The sequence below is a fragment of the Lotus japonicus genome, chromosome 5 (assembly GCF_012489685.1).
Source record: "Lotus japonicus ecotype B-129 chromosome 5, LjGifu_v1.2".
In the NCBI taxonomy this organism is placed as follows: domain Eukaryota; kingdom Viridiplantae; phylum Streptophyta; class Magnoliopsida; order Fabales; family Fabaceae; genus Lotus; species Lotus japonicus.
In genome coordinates, this window is record NC_080045.1 from 57,400,548 (window position 1) to 57,421,765 (window position 21,218).

A 21,218-nucleotide genomic window follows, 5' to 3' on the forward strand; every position below is an offset into this window, starting at 1 on the left:
AGCCAATGCAAACATAATTTTAGGTATCTCAAAGCGCAACCAAGAAGCTAAAATTTACCAAGTCGACTATAACATGGATCGGAAAAACAGATTTGAGACATTTTAACTTCAACGTGGATCCCTTTCGAGTTAAAAAATCCAAATACACAGTAAGAGATTGAGAGTTAAGAAGTGTTGTCTTTTTCTGGTTTTGGCTCCACATGAATAAAAGTTCAAGGAAGAGAGTAGAAGAAGAAAATATCTGACTATGAATCTATGAATTGATCTGAAAGGCATCTTATATAAATTCCCACTTGACAACTGAGCTTCTTCAACATACAACACAACACACAAACTCTGCTCAGAACTCCTGTTCCAATCATGAACTGTCTTCAGAATCTTCCTAGGTTCGTTAATTCTCCTCACTTTTTCATTCTTATATGATACTGTAACACTCTTTTATGGTCCAAATCGAATGAGATTCTTGCATGCACTTTTTTCTCTCTCTTTCTCCATTTTCAGATCCTCTGTTCTTCCCTTCGAATCAGTTGTTGCGCGCCACCACAAGAATCTCCCATTCTCTACACTTTCCATGGTACATCTCTCTCTCTCTGCTTGCTTAAAAGATTGCATTTTTCCTCTTAATGCGTTAATGGGTATGTGAAAGTCTCAATCTTTTTTATGGTGGATACAGGGAATCTTCAATAGTTCTCATCATAATCGAAGCATGGCAATCAAGGTAGCTTTGAGATTTACTTTCCCATTTTTTTTTATATTATTATTTTTAAATCTCATGGAGGTTTTTTATTGATTCCATAAGGGTCCATTGATTTTGTTATTTGAAGTTCATTTTTATCAACATGAGTTTGATGTTACTAGTCTATTAAAACTTCACAAGCACTTTGAAGAGTAGATTTAACTTGACAAGATCATAGGATTGGTATCTGGTTGCTCAATTGTCTTAAAGCTGAATGATGAGATTGTGTGAAGAGTCCACTCTATCTGTAGGAATAGTATTAAACAGCATGTGAGTGTGTATGGAATGTTAATGGGATATTCTGAAATGCACCAAAATCAATGATGATGATGATGTCATTTGATAAGTTGCACATTTTGTAATTTTGGTGAATGAACAGGAACAAAATTAAATAAAGATAACAAGCATATATCACTGTAGAAGTAATTAGAATTGAAAAACAAGAAGGCCATTTGGTATTTCTGGGATATTCATCTTTTCATTAATTATCACTTAGGTCAGATAACCTAACTAGGAATCTAGGAAGATGAGTATCAGCTACTTGTGTCCCCTCTGCTTCACATTTCTTGTGTTTTCTAAAGAGCATGATTGGAATTTACTTTTGCAGTCCACTTCTGGTTCTGTACCCAGTGCAGAGACAAGTAGCTCCGATGTGAAGGAGGAAAAGTCCGAGACATATAGTCATGACATGACAGCAGCCATGGGTGCTGGTATGTTTAATCATTTTGTGGTTCTAATTCAGCAACAACCAAGCTTTACCTTGCTAGGCGGACTTGGCTATATTGATCAAACTAGGCATTGGTCTCTAACAAAATCTAAAATTTCAATATAAATCCATTCATAGTGAAGTCTTCTTTAATTGTTTCTCATAAATTTAAAGATAACTTGGAAGGCAGTTAGAGGAAAAAAGAGATTGTCTTTCATTTAAGCTTCAAGTTAATTGTAGTTTCTTTTTTGGGTAAAATGTCATAAAATATTTCAAATTGGGGAGGTAACCTTCATTTTGTTAGCTAAGATAAATTGTGAGAGCCTTAAGTTTGTTAATATTTGTATTCAGCTAGTAGTAGTAGTTTGGGTTAACTAAAAGATTACTTCTGTCATGGGCATGGCTGTCCTGTTTTTTTTTTCTTTGTATATTTAATGTTGTTAACCCTTTCTAACAAAGTTTTATGCAGTTTTGACTTATAGGCATGAATTAGGAATGAACTACAACTTCATCCGTCCAGACTTAATTGTGGGATCATGCCTACAGGTTTGTTTTTGTTCCACTTATGAATACCTGAACCAGTTCTGTCAAATCTAGTTTGCTTCTGACTTTTATTTTTATCTTAAATTACCAGACTCCTGAAGATGTTGATAAACTGAGGAAAATCGGAGTGAAAACTATATTTTGCTTGCAACAAAATCCAGACTTAGAGTATCCTGAACAATTTGTTTAATGTGGTTCACTTTTAGCATTTGAGACAAATACCTCATTTTTAATCTATCAAACAAAACCATTGTGTTTCTTTACAACTACGTAGATATTTCGGAGTTGATATCAAAGCCATACAAGAATATGCTAAGACATTCAATGACATTCAACACTTGCGTGCTGAGATAAGGTCAGTAATTCACATTATAATTGGTGAAGAAATTATAGGGTGTAGATCAGTAAGGAGTGAAAGGGAGATGGAGGTTCTGAACATTATCATATTGGATTGATATGTTGTGTTGATAATATGATATAGAATACTCATTCAATGGTCCTATCTGCCCTAATAATTAGGTTAAGTAAATTGTATAGTATTGCTGGCATAAGCCAAGAACATTACTACTGCAGAAGACTGACTACAAACTCCAATTAAATAAGGACACAAATTAGAAAATAACTCCAAATGTTGATTTCTCAATCAAATGACTATTCATTTGCACAGTATATACTAAATATGTTTTACTAAAAAGGATTCTAAATATTTTAAAATATTCTACGATTCAATGAAGATATTATCTTGTAAATATTTTATCAATGATATCTCTGGGAAACCCAAATTGACCAGAATTACTGATATTAAAAATTGATATTGAACTGGATGCTGTGAAATCGATCTTTGAAACTAGCTGAAATAATTCCTGCCCAAAATTCTGTTACTTTGTTGTCTTTTGTAAATTATTTTACTCCTTACAGCATATGGGTTTTTGGGCAAGATTAGTTGGTAATGCCACGTTGCATATATAGTTTCTAATTTCCTAAGACCTTACTGGTTAATTTTAGTCATTTCTGCATTTCATGTATGTTGTACATTTTGTGTAATTAGTAACTACTACTAGTTTTTCTATGTCGTCATGGTATACATAGCTAAAAAGTGATATCTTTTGCGTTACACATTCTGTTTCCTTTGTATGCCATGCACCTTTTCAAATTCAATGATGATCTAATGGGGATGTAACAGGGACTTCGATGCATTTGATTTACGGATGCGGCTTCCAGCTGTAGTTAGCAAATTATACAAGGCAGTTACCTCCAATGGAGGGGTGACATATATACATTGCACTGCTGGACTTGGAAGAGCTCCGGCTGTTGCGGTATGATAGGTTTCATTTCTGATGTACATGTTGCTCCAGAATTCTGGGTATATGTCTACAACAATAACAACCAAGCGTTTTGCCACTTGGTTTTCTGGGTATACCAAAGGAAATAATTTCTCATTTAATAAGCTAAATAAAGAATGGACTAGTGCTTGAGTGTATTCAGAGATGTTTAGCTTGCTGAATGCTTTTAGTTCAGCAGTTAAACACTTAAAATATTGATTTGTTCGATACATCCATAAATCATTTTCAATGCTGAAACTTTTCACTTTCATCACTCAAATGAGTTTTGAAACAGGCATATAGATCAAATCTAATTTAGTACCACCTTATGGTTGTTGCCATGTGATTTGGCAGTCACAGGTTCTGGTCACGTAAACAGACTCTCCAGTCACGGTTAAGATATATGTGCATCTGATCTTCCCCAACCTTTACAATAGTTGGAGCCTCACGCTCTAGGCCACCCTTTTTGTTGTCTATCCTTTTCGTGTAAAACATGAAAATCATTATATGAGATATGGCCAAGGTGCATGCCATCTGGTTGTATTCTCGCCTAACTACTAGAATCGTTTGAGTTGATATGGCTTGAGTGTATGCCATATGGTTGTAATCACTCCTAATTTCATCTATAGTTGTTTTCTGAAGCTGGCTTTGTTTTTGTAGAGAGAGAAGGTAGCATGGAAATCCTTAAATTGATATTTTTTTTATAGAGAATTGTAATTTGTAAACAGAAAATATGAGCTTTGTGGACTGTATATTCATTATTGCTTTACATCGTAGAATTACCTATTGATCAATATAAAGAAAGATCCAGATAAACTAGAGGCAAAATGGGTTAGTCAATCAAACTGTCATGACAATAGAGATTAAAAAGTCAGTAGGGTTGATTTTTCTTCTTCTCAAATAGTTTGGCATGTCATGAATCATGGCTTATCTGTTCTGTAGCCCAGCTACATTTTAAATGATAAGTATCAGTTGATCTCAATTGGTCATGTACTAACATTTTGTTTTGTTTCAGTTGGCATATATGTTTTGGGTTCTGGGTTATAAACTTGATGAGGCTAATAGACTACTTCAGGTAACTTTACTCTATACTTATTTTTTGTTGTTTCACTTTCTAGTGTATTAGGAGTCTTGGTGGATTATATGAGCCTTGGTTTTTTGTATTCCTATTTGCTTCGATTATACTGAAGTAACTCTTCCCGTTTTTGTTTCTCAAATTTAGTTTACAGCATTTATAATTTTTGTGCATAATGATTAGGTAGCAATTATCAATTCTACAACAGTTACAGATAGTTGAATCACTATTAGATTGGAATATTAAGTTTCTTACTTTGGTATTTGTGAGTTATGGTGGTGGAGAGTTAACCTACTGATAGATTTATTTTCTCATATCTTCTTTTCTAGCACTCTCATAGTCTCATTTGATATTTTATTTACCTTTGTTCTTCAACTCAGTTTGTGGCATATTTTCTGAATATTTTTTTATTTATACATTATGAAGTTTATTTAATATCATTTTACTTTTCTGCATGTCTTAGAATTCTCGTTCCAGTAGTTTGATGATTATAGTTTTTCTGAGCCAGTTTATAATGCAATTGATCACAAGAGGGAAAGGAAATTGAAGTAACTTGAGTTTTCTTGTGCTTTATATTCTTGCAGAGCAAAAGGTCGTGCTTTCCAAAACTGGATGCCATAAAAAGTGCAACTGCTGATATTGTGAGTCTATTTGTTTTTTTCTATGTTTATTGATTGTGCTGTGCTGTGCTCTAAATCTTTGAACAATAGTTTTTTATTATTCCGTTACAGGTGTGATCATCCTTATGAATCCTTTTAACATTAAAAGCTGACATTATTAGTTTATTGTACGAAGTCCAATGCTATAATTTAGTTGATGCTGTTCCTGACTTTGTTTTTTATCTTTTCATTGGACAATAATCATTTTTTATAAGAAACCTGACCTTGGAAGTGGTTTTCTCTATCAATCATTCTAACAGATCATCACACTGTCCTAGATATGACTCGATTCTTTCCCATTAAGATCATGGGTTCAAAACTCACCTTTTTTTTTCCCACACAATTTTCAAGTAGGGAGAGGCCTTAACCTACTGTTAATAATTTGAACAGAGGTTAGCATCTACAACAGTGAGTTGCAAAGACATGAAAAGATGAAATTTGCGGATGGGGTGTCTAATCTAGAACGATGCATATGCTAAGAAAACTTCATATAGAAAATTTGGTGATGTTAATGATTTGAACAGAGTATAGAATCTACAACAATGAGTAGTGCAAAGGAATGAAAAGATAGAAATTTGCGGTTGGGCCGTTGGGGTGTCTAGAATGATGCATATTCCAAGAAAACTTCATATTGGATAGTCGGGTAACATTTTAAGCCAGTTTGATGGAGTAAATTTTCACATGGAAGGCATACTATTTTATTCCTGTTTAGGAAGTTGGGTGAGCATAAGAGGAGAGAAAAAGAGAATACAATGGAGGATGAATATAAAAAAAACAGTTCAACTACATGACCATAATTCTAGCCACAATTAGTACTTTGGAAGAAGATTGGATCGTGTAATAGAAATATCCCAATATAAGATAAAGGTATGAAAAAGAGTGGAACAAATTCCAATTTAAAACTGGAGCATTGATTAAGCTAAATGCACCACTCCACATAGGTCACGAAGCACACTTCCAGAAAATCTTACATTCCCCTGTTTTATTCTCAAACCTTGCATTTCAAGTACGTTATAGCATTGTCAAGGGACCTAAAATGACCATGGATATAAAAAAGAACATTCTTTTGTAACTGGACCATTTGACTGCTTCATTCAAATGCCACCCTTTGAATAGGTACCATGACCTGAGATGTTACATGCCATTTAATGATATGGTTGAATATACTAAATTATCTGTTTAGTTATTTGGATATCTTTATTCCCTTTTAATATAATGCAAATATCTGATTCTATGTATATGTGTGTGTGTGTGTCTGCTGATTTTATTTTAATCATACCATTAATCATTATTTATTTATGGTACTTAAAGCTTACAGGCCTCAGTAAGAAGCCTGTCACTTTGTCATGGGAACACAGAAATTGCTCTAGAGTGGAGATTTCTGGACTTGATATTGGATGGGGGCAGGTGATGATTCAGCCTCCTTATTTAGATTTGAGAAATGTCTCAGTTCCTCTATTATAGAAAGTGCAATGCTACATTACATGGCAACATTATCCGATATTCAGATGTCATCATCACCACCATTAACTTGTTAACTGCTTATTTTGCTTTGAAACATATACAAATGTATGGTCTTTGGTTTTCTGTTGGGATTTTCATGTTGGTTTTTATTATAGAATATTTTGAAAATATCTTGTGTAGCCTCTGGCAATTGTCAATGTGAGACTGAAGAATCATTTTGATTAATTGAATCACTGGTGGCTGATGTTTCAGTGTCAAAATATTTGAGAAGGGAAATATATGCTAGGCCAGATCTGCTATCACATCACTTCTATAATATAGATAAGAAATACTTGGATGATGAATATCTAGATATCAAGTAATATATGCTAGGCCCGATCTGCTTCCCCTATTGTCCTCTATCTTCTATCTATCTGTTTCTTTTCGTTTTTGACATAGTCACATGTGACCCCATTAGTCAATCCTTGAAGTAGTGTGCTTAACTCCATTTCAGAGCTAACACATCACTTCAAGCATCAATGTCTGTTTAGTAGATGATACATTTTAAGTAAAGGCCCCTATAAGTTAGCAGCTTATAATTGCTTATTGGATGCTACCAATTCTCTCTTTTTTCCACCACTGCTGCTATCAGTATTTCTGTCCAAATAATTTAAAAAAAGTCTCTTGAAATTCCCAGTTTGGTCCTGGGTTGTACAAAGTTGACCTGACTACTGATGTCTTGCCAGTATGATCTGAATTACATAGTTTGACTTATTTATTATTATGTTTAAACATATGCTAAACCTTATGGTTGACATGATTTCATGCTGAATCTTTACTCAAATATCTTGATCCCTTTTCAGAGAATGCCTCTAAATTTTGATGACAAACGTGGTTCGTGGTTTCTTAACAGGGAATTACCTGTAAGTGCACTCGTTAAAACTTAAAACTATGCTGTTGTTAGTTTTGAAATTTTTTTCCGTGTTGATGAACGACCAAATAGCTTGAGATCTGATCACTATAAAGGTATCTTGGCCGTTAAGAATTCAGAAGTTGGAAACTTGGAATGCACGTGCTAGTTTCTGCATATGCAGATCTGTAGTTTATTTCATTAAATCGATGAGAAATGAATTTCATCTTCTTGCCCTATTTACCAGGAAGGACGGTACGAGTACAAGTACATTGTTGATGGGGAATGGACATGCAATAAGGATGAGCTTGTAACCTCTCCCAACAAAGACGGCCACGTCAACAATTTTGTTCAAGTAAGTTTCAATTTCCACTACTTAGCTTGGAAAAGCTAGAGTTATTTTACTATCTGACTTTAGTTTTTTCCAATATCCATTTTTAGATCATTAGAAGCTTGTGCACTGCATCTTTAGTCTGTGTGTTTCTCTGTTTGTATTTGATTTCACATATCCTAACGTACAAACAGAGAAGCAGAATTTTATAACGTGCATCGTGTTTAGTTCAATAGAAATCCAAACATATACTTAGTTTCTTGATCTCACGTGCTTCTTCTCTGAACAGGTCCTTGATGGTACGAACGGTGCTAATGCCTCCCTTCGGGAGAGATTGACTGGTGATGATCCTGATCTCATAAAGGATGAACGCCTAAGAATAAAAGAGTTTCTTGAAGCTTTCCCTGATGAGGATCTGTGAACCATCAAATGCACTTGGTTGTTCACATGTATGTATAGACTAATAACAGAAGACGCACGTATATAATGTAATATGATATCTAATAAAACAACTGAATTTAAACCTTAGATCACAAGATCTCTGTATCTTATGATTTCAAGTGCCATAGCAATCTAATTTCTGTAGCATTATTAAATCTTATTACAATTTGTCTTCAAGTTTCGTAAAATTATGTTTGATAAAATTAAGTTTCAGAGACCATGGACTGAGGGTTGTCTCTTTCTTGGAGCCATGGCTGTAGGCGCATTGTATGCCAAACTAACTCTTGTGTTGCGCAGAGCCATTCTTTATCTTGTGATTGAGCTGTGCATTACATACCATGATGGTAACACTTGTGCGGACTTGTCAAAAAATGAGATATTATTTTGGTAAAAAAAAGAGAAATTTTAATGAGGATTAGCTTAGCATTCATTGCACTCTTGTTGGTCTAGTTGAATTTTTGTTGGCGGATCCCACAAGTGTAGTTTTCTTGTGTGATTAGCTTTTCTTCTTCTTTTTGTTGTCTCTTGCACAACATAAAATTTGGGTGATCGAATTTGTGTTTGTGAATGATAGTCAAAAGTATTTTTTAAATATAAATGTGATTTGAACAAAAAGAGTGAAATTGAATTAATATGATGCCACAATTTTTTTCCGCTATTATATGAATATAAGTCTATTTAGAAATATGGTTATGACTTAAAAAAAGAAGAAGAAGAAATATGGTTATGGCCTATTTAAACACATTTACTTTGAAATGAGATTTTAAATAGGTTTTTAGACCCTAGCAAAGTCAACTTAATCAAGTATGTTTTCATCCAAACATAATAGCTTATAATCGTACTACTTTGTTTATACTTTATAGATATATCTATAAATCTGACGTCCTATCTACAAACATGATTTTTGGCTTTAGGTTTTATAATAAAACTGACATTTAAATAAGCTATCAGATTATACTTAACTTTCAATGAAATCAAGCTAGTTCTTAGGGACGTTCAGAAAAAAGTTAGTCCGTAGGGATTAACTTTTGCACACCCAAAGCTTAATATTTTCACACACTAAATAATTTTGTTGGTAAAATATCCCTATGTGCAAAAATAAATACTAAAAAACAATATGTGATATATAATATGTTAGGCTTAGACATTAAAATCAAAACTATCAAGTATGACTTTTTCACACAACATAGTCTGACCTAACTTATTACCACCCCTACATGCATCCTCTCCTTTGTCCCCATCATCAATCAATCTTTTTTTCTATCAAATGACTTAACATATTGATTCAGCACTTTATCCTTTAAGTAAGTGATTGATGTGCAATTCTCAAAACTTGTAAATGAAAAAAAAAAACTCTTTGGCAATCCACCTACCACTCAATGCACAAATTGCAGGGCAAATTAGTCCCACGACTATCAGATATACTCTATTAGTTAAGAAAAAACAAATCATCTTTTTTTTTTTTAAATTGTTAGGTTGGGCCTGGAGAGAGCTTAGCCCTAAACCTGTGATAATTGGGCCGAGACCCGATACCATTCTACTTCAGAAGAAACACTAACCCAATTGCCATTGAAACTCACTCTGCAGAACCCCGAATAAACCCTCCCTCTCTCTCCGATTCACTCTGCGGCGTCGTTTCCGGTGGTTGTGGCGTGATTCCTCGGCGGCAAGATGGGCGACACCGATTCTCTTCCTCCTCCCACTGAACAAGTACGTACACACCAAAACCCCCTTCGAACCGTTCTTCTTCAATCATTGATTTATTCTTCCTGTTACTTTTTGCAGGAAATTTCCAATGAGCTAGACCTGAGAGTAAAGAAGTACCTCAGAGGAGAAGGTGCTAATTTGGAGGTAACAACTAACTATGAACCACCATTCACATTCATTACATTACACTTCATGTTTTGTGCTTGCTTCAAAAAATGTTAGTTGTTTTTAATCTTTATTTATTTATGGACTGTGTGGTTTACAGGGTTTGAAGGATAAAAAGCTCAAGACCCAACTTACTAATAGAGAGAAATTGTATGACAAATCTGCTAAAGCTGCTGCCATGGCTGAAAAGGTTTGTTTTTTGTTATTTGTTACGCGCCGCCGTACATTAGTGAGTTGATAATTGATGTGGGCATGTTTGATTCCATTTTTCAATTCAGAGCTATGGTTTATAGTGGGATTTGGCATGATGAGGTGACTCGGTTTCATGCATTATGAATGAACCCGTTTGGATGCGGACCATAGAGGCTAGAATACTTATTGGAGCTTATTTAGTGCTTTTTTTAGATGATAAGTTCCAATAAGTGTTCTTTAGTCTGTATGGAAACAAGCTCTAACCCTTCAATGTTAGGGTTTTTACACTTTTAGTTCGTGGTGGATTTTATCGTTGAGCCTAGCCAAGTCAAATATTTGCTGGCATGGACTATACTCGATTAATGAATGAGTTGAAACCTGAGCTCAACTTGGTGTGTGAAGAATTTTATGAAACTTGAATTGTGTGCATGGTGAAATTTATGTAGTTTACGGACAAATTACTCAGACAAAGTTGTTACCTAAGCTGTTAGGTTGGTGAAGATAGTTGTTTTTACAATCAAAATGCCTTGCCTACCCTTATTTATGTTAAGAAAAGTATAAAGGCGTGTTGGCCTTACTCTTTCTCAATATATAATGCTGAAGAGGGGTAGGATTAGGAATAACAAATGAGCACAAAAAATTTGCTGTGTAACAGTGTAGTTAAGGAAGATGTTATCCATGACAACATTTTGGAGTTAGTTCTTGCTCATTTATAAGTACAAGGGATGACATGACCAAGATGACCAGTGTGGTAATTTTCAACTCTACTTGATGGGTAATAATACCTTTTTTCTTCTATTTAATTTTGCTTACAGTTAGCGACGGTTGCGAATCATCTTTTGGCATTCGTCAAGTTATTCACGACCAAGCTTACAAAATAGTTAATTGGTGCAAATAATCTTCAAGTAACATGTTACGTTTGAGTACATTCCTTAGTAAATTTTAACATTTATGATCTTCTTGATGCTAATTACCTATTCTATATTGATTTTAAGTATTTAATATAGGCTTATGTGTGTTGAGAATCCACGGGGTAATTGGTCCATTGGATTTCCAATTTTCAGGGTAGCTAGTGTGTTGTTACATGCAAAAAAAAAAAAGTAAATTTCATCCTGTGTGATTTGTAGTCATTGATGTTAGTTGTTAATAGTTATCAGATATATTTGTACCGTTACATGCTTTTGAACTCCTATGTTACTGCCTTTCTTTTTTTATAAGCTCCTGCCTTTCTAATAATCTAATCACAATTATGCAGTGGCTTATGCCAAGTGAAGGAGGTTATCTGGAGGCTGATGGTGTGGAGAATACATGGAGGATCAAACAGGAGACAATAGCTTCTGAAGTAGATATCTTAAGCTCAAGGAATCAATATGATATTGTTTTACCAGGTACTATCAATTGATTGGTAATTGTTCATATTTTTGTTTAGGTTGGAATTATGTCTCTGATGTAAGCTGTAACATAATATAAGTAATGTTTTTTTTTCCTTCCATATTTTAACTTTTAGGTTTTGATGCAATATGCACCGACTCTTGTGTCATTACTCGTTTGTTCATTCAAGTAGAAGTTCCTTTATGTACTTGTTGGAGAGGGGTAGTATTAAGGATAAGTAGAATTGTAGAAATTAAATAAGAATTCATTACCTTTTTTCCCACCGTCACGTGTTGGTGGCCTACACGGCTAATCAACTATATTATGAGCCAATGATATTGATCTGTGTGGTTGAGCGGCCAATGATATTATGTTGTCTTATTTTATAGTCAAGAATGTGAAATTTTTTGAGCCAATAATATCTTAAGGTTTGATTATTTGTATCGAAACAGCAATACCTTCAGACTTGGGGTGAATTGTTCTCTGAAGGTGACTGGTTGGGCATATGAACTGTGAAGGGAAAGATTTTCTGTTTGGGTGTTCTGTTGGTAATTTATCTAATCATGAGCCATAAGGCATTCATTTACTGTGGCAAGGAGTGTGTAATATATGACCCATAATTAATCTTGATATAGTGATTATTTCCTGTAAGTTCTTTGATCAGTATATTTACGTATAGTTCAGTAATATTTTGCAATGTTGGGGCATGGTCTGGAAAGGAATTATTAAGTTTAGTTTCTTTTTATGTGCTCAAGTGATGTAAAATCCAAGTTATTTGGCTGCAAAGCCCAAACATTGTACTAGAGATGAGTTAGATCTTTTACTATCAATTCAAATACAAATGAGTTTGAAAGCAAATCTGTTTTCTTCATTAACCTCATGAGTTGGTGGGACATGGTATGAGAAGCATGATGTACTAAATTTGTTTTCATTTTCTGTTCTCACATGATGAAAATTCCAAGTTATTTGATTGCAAAGCCAAACTATTGTTCTAGAGGTGAAATAGATCTTCCACATTATAATGAGGCATATGCACACAGAACCCTTCTTGAATGGAAATGGTTTTGTTATTTTCTTGATCTGCCCTTTATTGTGTTTCTTCACTGTCCATATTTGCAGAACTTGGTCCATATACTCTGGATTTTACATCAAGTGGTCGGTATATGGCTGTTGGTGGGCGTAAGGGCCATCTGGGAATTGTGGACATGATGAGTCTGAACCTAATCAAAGAGTTTCAGGTAATGCTCATTCATAGATGAGCTTGCTCCTAGGGTTTTACAAACTAATAGTTTTCTTGTTAACTTTTGTTTAGAACATAATCTGACTTTTTGCTTTTATTGATGATGCTCATCATGGCATCATTAAGTGCTGAGAATTTTAAGAAGCTCATATTTGTAGCTACTGATAAAGCACTAAAGCAGCTTTTTTTAGGTTTTTTATTTTTAAAGAACTTATCTAATTATTATAAATTCTTTTGAGAATGTATTTAAATTGAAAAGGCCCTTGTTTTTTATGAAAAAAGAAGTTACAAACTGGCCCTAAATCACATGCTAGCTGAGATCCAAATTATTTAGATTTACAGAAAGTTATTCTTGACTTTGTTTTTCAGGTGAGAGAAACCGTGCGTGATGTGGCATTTTTGCATAATGAGCTATTTTTTGCCGCTGCCCAGAAAAAGTAATTTCTCTACCCTGTTTTGGTATCTAACTGTTCAATTTAAAATTTTGGTTTTGTATATAATGATTCTATACAGTTACAACACAAAGCATCTCTGGATGGCAAAGTAAGAGTAATTCAAGGGGACTATGTTTTGGAAGTTTTTTAAAAAATGTAACATAACAAACTTATAAAAATGTCGGGGACATGGGTCCTCAATGTGTATTGCACACTGACTCTGCCTGTTATATGTGCTTTCTGACACATAAAGTGATGTGAATACCTCATTTTGCGGTTATTTTTGGCATACTTTAGTCAATGAGGACATGCATTTTCATGATTTCCGAATACCTATGGTTTTATGTTTCTTCTTACATATTTCCTTGTACATCCTTCCCTTCCTTCCAAATGAAATTACAGCCAGGGCTTTATAAATCTTTAAGATTTTTACTTATGTCTATCTATCTTATTTTGTAGTTGCAGAATGAGCTTAATCCATGTAAATCTTGTAAGATTATGTGTGGCTTAATATTTTGTCATTAGGAAAAGCTGATTAGAAATATTTCTCTCTGAATTTTTTTTATCTAGTTTTGTTTGAGGAAACACTCATCTTGTCATGACTCTAGAAATTTGGAAATTTGACAGGTACCCGTACATCTATAATCGTGAAGGTGTTGAGCTTCACTGCCTCAAGGTTGGTGTATTGCTTGTGCAATATTTTTAAATTCTCAACGTTTGCAATGCTTCTTTTGGAGTTGAACCATCCATTTTGATGTGCTGGAGATTTAAGTTTCTTGTGTCGTCTGGTTGATATTTTTCTTTTGTTTTGGGATCATCATCTGAAGGTTCATTAAATTTCTTTTAGTAGTAGTAGTATTAGTAGTGTTGTTAGTGGCAGGAGGCAGAGAGCCAAAAACCCGCCATATTTGACCAATAATGATGGCGGGATATCGGCCATGGCAGAGAGCTAAAAACCCACCATGAGATACTGCTATGGCAGGTATTTGATAACATTAAGTACTAGTACCTTCAAACAGAAAACGAGGGGAGGGGGGACTTGGCGCAATGGTAAAAAGTTGCTGCCTTGTGACTGAGGTCACGGGTTCAAGTCCTGTAAACGTCTTGTGTAAAAAACAAGGTAAGACTGCATACATAAGACTATGTGGTTGAACCCTTCCCCGGACCCCGCGCGTAGCGTAGCGGGAGCTTTATTGCACTGGGCTGCCCTTTTGTTTACTAGTTACCTACAATCCTGATTGTGATGTATGGATCCAATAGGTAGTAGTAATGCTGCTTCAAATTGTGACATCCTAATTTGCACATATGTCCGTTTATTAATTGAGATAGGTTAGTTTATAGAATAGGTGTTGCTGAATATTGGATTGAGGCTTGTCCGCTTTTTGAAATGTTTATAATCTCCTGAAACTCTACTTATGAGCCTGATTTATTTCCTTTTTCCAGGAACATGGTTCAGTGTTAAGGCTTCAGTTTCTGGAAAACCATTTTCTCCTGGCTACTGTCAACAAATTTGGGCAGCTTCGCTATCAGGATGTTACGATGGGTACTATGGTTGGTAATTGTCGAACTGGCTCAGGACGTACAAACGTGATGCAAGTAAACCCTTTCAATGCGGTTGTTTCTTTAGGTCACTCTAGCGGTACAGTCACTATGTGGAAGCCGACTAGTTCTTCTCCTCTTGTCAAGATGCTATGTCATCGCGGGCCTGTCACAGCACTGGCATTTCACTCAAATGGCCACTTAATGGCCACTGCTGGGCAAGATAAAAAAATCAAGCTTTGGGATTTGAGGAAGTTTGAGGCTCTTCAAACGTTACCAGGCCATGCAAATACTATGGATTTCAGTCAAAAAGGCTTGCTTGCTTGCGGTACTGGTTCATTTACCCAGGTTCTGAGGGATGTTTCCGGTACACAGAAGTACTCTAAGTACATGATGCATTCCATGGCGAAGGGTTACCAGGTAGGAAGATTAGTTTTTCGACCATATGAAGATGTTCTAGCCATAGGGCATTCAATGGGGTGGTCAAGTATTCTTATTCCAGGAGCAGGGGAACCCAACTTCGATTCATGGGTTGCGAACCCGTTTGAAACGTCGAAACAGAGGAGAGAAAAGGAAGTGCGGTCTCTTCTTGATAAGCTTCCACCAGAGACAATCATGTTGGATCCCAGGAAAATTGGGTCGGTGAAACTGACAAAAAGAGAGAAGCCAAGCATGCAGGAGAAGGAGGCTGAGATGGAAGCTGCTGTTGAAGCTGTTAAGAGCAAGAAACTGAAGAAGAAAACAAAAGGAAGAAATAAGCCTGGTAAAGTGGCTCACAAAAAGCAAGAGGCAATTGGTAGAGCGAAAAGACCTTTCGTGGAGCAGAAAATTCAGGAGGAGGAAAACATATCAAAAAAGAAACAGAAAACTACTGAGGGAGTTGAATTGCCAGTATCTTTACAGCGGTTTGCTCGTAAAAAACCATCATCATAATTAAACTTTGTCCTATGATGAACTCATGTATTTTTATTCCTTTTTATTTTTCTTGTTTTCTAAGCTCTTTATTTGTAGTTGTTTCTAGCCTTTGATGTTGATTATTATTGCCTTTCTGAGAAAGGCATATATCCAAATTTTGCCTTAAATTCCTCTTATAGTCATTGATTATAAAATTAATGATTGAAATTATGATTATACGCATATTTATATACGTGATGTTGTTTAAATCTCGATTTTTTTTTTAATTAGTGAACTAAACTTTTCACGTTTTCTCTGTAAAGTGAATGAGAACCTTATTTCTTCACAAGATGTGTAAATAAATTACAGGTATTCAAACTAAGAGTTAATGAGCATTTTCTTAATTTTAAGAAGTTAACGTGTTATCTCACCACTAGAATAAACTATGGAGGATGGTTTACATAAGTTAGTGTCCAGAATGGAGAATGAAGGAGCTTCCGAAGATCTGAGAAAGGAGAGACTTCTGCTCTTAAATGACCTTTGGAAAGAGTACCGCAAGATGGAAAGCATGTGGGTCCAAAATCCTGCTGTATTGTGGTAGCTCTAGTTTCTTTTTTATGTACTATGTCTTATCTGTTCTACTTTCTAGCAGAAGGTTTCTTAAACTTTCAAGCCTACTGCTTCGTTTGTAATATTTTTATCTTGAAAATAAATTCAGCTTTCTAAAAAAATCTCACCACTAGAATAGATAGCTGAGATCCCTAGTCAAAATTTCTATTCAACTCTATTTTTTTTATAAGCCAGAATTTATTTATTTTCAGCTCCAACCTTATGTCCATGTGAGAATATAACCATAAAAATGTCACATATTTATGAAAGCATATCCTAAGGAAAGACTTGGTCTATAACTCTATAAACTAAAAAAGACATGCACTCATCTGAGAAAATGTATGATAATGACTTGTCAACTTAGGTTCAATCCATGTCCATAATCTATTCTTAGTGAGACCCACAAAAGAGTGGAAAATCAAGAGGTTGTTGTTTGCAAATGATATTGTTGTGACTGAGCAAAATGCTCCATAAAACAGAATGTCAAAACAAAACTTTTTTCACCTTTTACCTTGCACTAAAACACCATGAAAGAAATAAATTCACTCAATGTATGTGGTATAGAGCAACATGAAATCCAAGTCAACAGTAGATTACACACCAAACAAAAGAGGCAATATCACATTAGAGAAAGAGATGAACAATTGATTCTAGGCATAAATTAATACAAAACACATCATCAACCCTTCACAAGACATTTAATTAACCTCAGTTTAGAGGATATCATGACTGAGTTACCAATTTTGTTTGATTTTCTCTCTAATTAAAGTGAATATATTAACTTCTTTATACAGCAATCAATCATCAATTCATCATCCATTTGTTTTAGGCTTAATCCAGTTTTTGGTCCCTAACCTTTGTCATAAATATGGCTTTAGTCCCTCGCCGGAGTAAAGGTGGGGATTGGTCCCCAATTTTTGGCAAAATGATTGGGTTTGGTCCCTCCGGCCGTTTGGGTCAACGCCGGAGCTCCGACTGCTGATCTGGCGTTGCCACGTCAATTAGTCAGCTTCAGTGGAATTTTTTTTTCCATTAAAATTCTAAAAATTTATAATTAAATCCTTCATTTAATTAAAAAAAAAACCATTCTTCATTTTCTGGATCTTCATCCACATAACATCCTTCATCCACACATCTTTCATCATCATCTTTCATCATCATCAACCCACCCTACCACTCCCTTCTTCTTCGTCTTCTTCTTGTCCTCTCTCCACCGCACCACCACCAGTCAAGCAGACAAAGGGATAGGGCAGAAAAAGAGATGGTAGAACAGAGTGTATGGGATCGAGAGGAAGAGAGCGGCGAGCTCGCAATTCTGGGTTCATGGAGCGGCGACTCGCGGCGATGGGCGGTGGTTCTGGGTCGGAGATGGGTTTGGTTCTTGTTTGGTTGTTTCCCTCTCCTTCACGGTATAGATCTGGGTTTCACGTTGTAGATCTGCTTCCGCACTGTTAATAGCCACCGCGACCTACCTCCACCAAGCCATCATTGAAGTAATCGCGAATTCCCTATCTCTTCTTCCCCAAGCAGCGAAACTATGCGGGTTGGGTTGGAGTTGTGGTTTCAGATGGGTAATGGGGTTAAAGATTGAGTTTTTTTTTTTCATTGTTCTGTGTTTTTCTCTTCTTCTGGTTGTGGTTTTGGGTTTGGATATTGTGGATTTTTGTTCTTGGTAATGGAGGAGGAAGAAGGAGGAAAGGTTTTTTTCTGGGTTTTTCTATGATGATTTTCTGGGTTTCTATTCACCTTCATTTCCCTTTTTTATGTGGCCAATGGTTTGCATAAAAACCTGCCCACTCCAATTTCAAAAAATGATGTCAATAAACAATATGGAACCCATCATGATCAAAAGGCAGCAACTACAGTTAATGGTAGTAAGGCATGGAGTCGAAAGCCTAAATCTGAAATTGACAGGGTGGTTTTAAAAATCAAAGTAGAGAAAGAACCAAACCTAGTTAAGAATCATGTAGTTTTGATAGGACCTGTATCAGTTAATCTTGGTAATTGCAGAAAATCAGAGGGTAATTGCATAAAATCATGTAGTGCTTGTTTTTTGTTTAGTGTTAATTGATTTTTGTTTTATTTTAATTAAATGAATGATTTAATTAGGTGAAGGATTAATTAGGAAGAAGGGGATTTAAGGGTTTTAATTATATTTTTTTAGAATTTAAATGAAAAAGAAAAGCCACATAAGCTCTCATTAAATGACGTGACAATGCCACATGAGCTTCCCGGAGCTCCGACGTTGACCCAAATGGCCGGAGGGACCAAACCCAATCATTTTGCCAAAAACTGGGGACCAATCCCCACCTTTACTCCGACGAGGGACTAAAGCCATATTTATGACAAAGGTTAGGGACCAAAAACTGGATTAAGCCTTTGTTTTAAAAGCAAAAGGTTGACTTTATTGAATCACAAGATTATTACATCTCTCTTTCACCCAAACAACAAAGATAATGTCTAATCTATTTACTAAGTAGCAGCAAAAACAAGTACAAATACATAATCACGCAATTGATATTTTTAAATTCTCTGAAGCCCTTGGAAAGCCAGGTAAATATCTTGCCATAACTTCACGACGTGTTTCCTCTTGTTCATCCTTCATCACATTGACATTCATCTCTTCCAAAACACTTCCAACTCCAATCAAATAAAGACAAGCCCTAACTTCATCTGAACTCCCTGCACAACCCTTTATCTCCACCACCTTCAAAGTTTTTCTCAAGCATGGAGGAGTTATAGTGAGCTCTTCCCAATATCTCTTAAGGTTGACATTGTAAGGAGGTTCATAATCCTGCACCACAAGAAAAATTAGATAGTGTTTAACCATTGAAAGTGAGACATGTACAGAATTTAAAGTAACTAACTCATGAGTAGATTCTTCGCGGGCTTATGTCTAATGTGAGTTTTTCCAGCCAAGGGCAGCAGTTAAGAAGGAATGTGAAACCCAACAATTCATTAGGATGCATTTGCGTTTTCAAGATCAAATGTCTTACATTCAAGTCACATTGTCTGCGCAACGATTCTACTCCGGATGGAATGACCTTTAGTTTTCCATTCATAACAAGAAACACACGTTTACAAGTAAGAAGTGATTGAGCAATGTCTTTCTAACCATTACAAAACAATCATAAACAAATTAAAACAATCCATTCAGAGAGATGATGATGTTACTCTAAAAATAATCATATATATCGCATATCACTCTTTGTTTTCAAGCCTAATTTGTGGCTAACATGTGACTAGCTGTGAAGTTAAAATTAAACAAGCATATATATCATGGAAGTAAGATTACAAATTGAGGGAGGGAAGAGAAGAATAAAAGACTACCTGAAGTAATAAACTACACACTGTTAGAACCTTGACAGGGTAGAGATCGCTCAATATGGTGCTAAGTTCAACGCCATATTCAATGAATTCAGGCTCAAACTCAAAGGGAAAATCAATTTCTGCCTCTTCCATGACATCTGGGTTTACGTTGATGTCTGAATTCCATACACGTCCAGAATACTTGAAGAACTCAAGATTTGGTGCGATTAAAAGGATGCATTCAAGTTCTAACCAACACTTGTCGATCACTAATCTTTTCAACCCAACCTCTTCCTCACCCATGTCAAAGCTTTCCAATTTCCCGCACTTCTTCAGACTTAAATTCTCAAGCATCTTACAAGTGTGTAGCAAAATCTTAAGAGTGGTTTCGCTAATTTCAATCCAGCCCAAAGAAATCTCTTTTAGCGACCGAAAGTTGAGGATATTAGGCATGGTTTTAAAGTTGAGGATATTAGGCATGGAAAAACTGCATGAATACAATTTCAAAGACTCAAGTGATGATGATCCAAGTTCATAGACATGTTGTGGCAACTGCATCAAAGCACTATGATCATCCCAGTTATCCTCTTTCCAGTTTGGATCAGAGAAATCAAGTCTCAATTCTTTCACCCCACGCTGTGCCGCGAAAGCCACACAACGTTCTATGATTTCATGGCAACTCTCAGGGTCAGAAACCTTGAGAGAGAACTTGTCCACAACTTGGTTTGTGTAGTTTGAGATCCAGTGTGTGATGAAGTTGAGGAAAGCCCTTCTCTGAGCTTCTTTGGATTCATCCGATTCACCGGGTTTCACGAAGAAAAGTTCGTTGAACTCTATGACCTTGGTTGAATCACGCCATGCCTCCAACCACCGTTTCGAGAGGATTGAAGTCCTTGCCGCTTCCTTGTAGGGAAGCAAGGAAATGATGATGAAAAGAAGAGAGTCTGGTAAGAAAGAGAACATGTCCAAGTTCCTTGCCATGGCTAGTTGGCTATGGTGGTTACTGTGAATGTGTATGGTTTTTGTGAATGGAGGGTCATGTTAAATGGGATGACTCTTTTGTAGGTTGGAATATTGGGTGCAAGTTGAAGTGAAGAGGTGCAACTTTTCTAAAGGTTGTGCGTGTTGTGAGATTTTTGGTCGCGATTAGTCGTGTCCCTGCATAGAAATCTCGTATGGCTGATGATCTATTTTATGTTTATTGCAGATTCTGTTTGTTTTTTTCAAAAATTATTCAGAGTTGCGAACCACTATCTGAGATCTCTCAATCTTGTGATTCATAAATTTGGGATTTCTTACTCTTATCACATGTTTGATGTGCATTTAATTTGTGGTTCGACATCACTGTTTGGAAATTTGATTCACTATACACCCTCCGATCACATATATAAGTAAAAAAAACATTTTAGATTCATTGTATCTAGTCGTTATTAATGATTAGATACATTCATTAAATGAATGAACCTAAAATGTCTTTTTTGTTTATATATGTGACCGGATGCGGTATACACCCTCCGGTCACATATATAAGCAAAAAAAAAACATTTTAGGGCCCGTTTGATGGTCATAACAAGATATTAAATGACATGACA

The 21,218-nt window shown here is 35.5% G+C and overlaps 3 protein-coding genes across 4 annotated transcripts; 2 read left to right on the top strand and 1 right to left on the bottom strand.

The window, feature by feature from the left end:
- The first annotated feature begins 228 nt into the window (after nt 1–228).
- LOC130718417 (phosphoglucan phosphatase DSP4, amyloplastic) lies at nt 229–8,354 on the top strand. 2 transcript variants are annotated; one of them, XM_057569002.1, is made up of 14 exons: nt 229–386; nt 502–574; nt 674–718; nt 1,344–1,446; nt 1,912–1,988; nt 2,077–2,153; nt 2,260–2,340; nt 3,169–3,301; nt 4,323–4,382; nt 4,967–5,023; nt 6,353–6,448; nt 7,348–7,407; nt 7,642–7,749; nt 8,015–8,326. In XM_057569002.1, the coding sequence occupies exons 1-14, from the start codon at nt 361–363 to the stop codon at nt 8,144–8,146; spliced, it is 1,128 nt and encodes a 375-aa protein (XP_057424985.1). In that variant the 5' UTR covers nt 229–360; the 3' UTR covers nt 8,147–8,326. The 2 variants fall into 2 exon arrangements, with proteins under 2 accessions (XP_057424985.1, XP_057424984.1); XM_057569001.1 differs by lacking the exon at nt 229–386 and having other exon boundaries at nt 440–574; nt 8,015–8,354.
- A 1,366-nt stretch (nt 8,355–9,720) lies between these two features.
- LOC130720107 (probable U3 small nucleolar RNA-associated protein 7) lies at nt 9,721–15,945 on the top strand. Its single transcript, XM_057570720.1, has 8 exons — nt 9,721–9,876; nt 9,952–10,017; nt 10,139–10,228; nt 11,486–11,618; nt 12,721–12,839; nt 13,211–13,278; nt 13,903–13,951; nt 14,719–15,945. The coding sequence occupies exons 1-8, from the start codon at nt 9,838–9,840 to the stop codon at nt 15,745–15,747; spliced, it is 1,593 nt and encodes a 530-aa protein (XP_057426703.1). The 5' UTR covers nt 9,721–9,837; the 3' UTR covers nt 15,748–15,945.
- A 2,878-nt stretch (nt 15,946–18,823) lies between these two features.
- On the bottom strand, nt 18,824–20,607 carry LOC130719848 (putative F-box/LRR-repeat protein At1g56400). Its single transcript, XM_057570452.1, has 3 exons — nt 19,648–20,607; nt 19,314–19,427; nt 18,824–19,111 (listed from the first exon to the last, which is right to left on the bottom strand). The coding sequence occupies exons 1-3, from the start codon at nt 20,605–20,607 to the stop codon at nt 18,824–18,826; spliced, it is 1,362 nt and encodes a 453-aa protein (XP_057426435.1).
- Between the last annotated feature and the right edge of the window lie 611 nt (nt 20,608–21,218).

What these genes read in the sequence shown, in the direction of transcription:
- LOC130718417 (XM_057569001.1), top strand. Translation starts at nt 455, where the DNA reads ATGAGATTCTTGCATGCACTTTTTTCTCTCTCTTTCTCCATTTTCAGA. An exon ending in TTGTGGGATCATGCCTACAG is followed by an intron (nt 1,989 to 2,076) that starts GTTTGTTTTTGT and finishes TTAAATTACCAG; the next exon opens with ACTCCTGAAGATGTTGATAA. An exon ending in GAAGAGCTCCGGCTGTTGCG is followed by an intron (nt 3,302 to 4,322) that starts GTATGATAGGTT and finishes GTTTTGTTTCAG; the next exon opens with TTGGCATATATGTTTTGGGT.
- LOC130720107 (XM_057570720.1), top strand. Translation starts at nt 9,838, where the DNA reads ATGGGCGACACCGATTCTCTTCCTCCTCCCACTGAACAA. An exon ending in TTTGCCGCTGCCCAGAAAAA is followed by an intron (nt 13,279 to 13,902) that starts GTAATTTCTCTA and finishes GAAATTTGACAG; the next exon opens with GTACCCGTACATCTATAATC. An exon ending in TTGAGCTTCACTGCCTCAAG is followed by an intron (nt 13,952 to 14,718) that starts GTTGGTGTATTG and finishes TCCTTTTTCCAG; the next exon opens with GAACATGGTTCAGTGTTAAG.
- LOC130719848 (XM_057570452.1), bottom strand. Translation starts at nt 20,607, where the DNA reads ATGGCAAGGAACTTGGACATGTTCTCTTTCTTACCAGACTCTCTTCTT. An exon ending in TGTGTAGTTTATTACTTCAG is followed by an intron (nt 19,428 to 19,647) that starts GTAGTCTTTTAT and finishes TGTAATGGTTAG; the next exon opens with AAAGACATTGCTCAATCACT. An exon ending in GCAGACAATGTGACTTGAAT is followed by an intron (nt 19,112 to 19,313) that starts GTAAGACATTTG and finishes CTTGTGGTGCAG; the next exon opens with GATTATGAACCTCCTTACAA.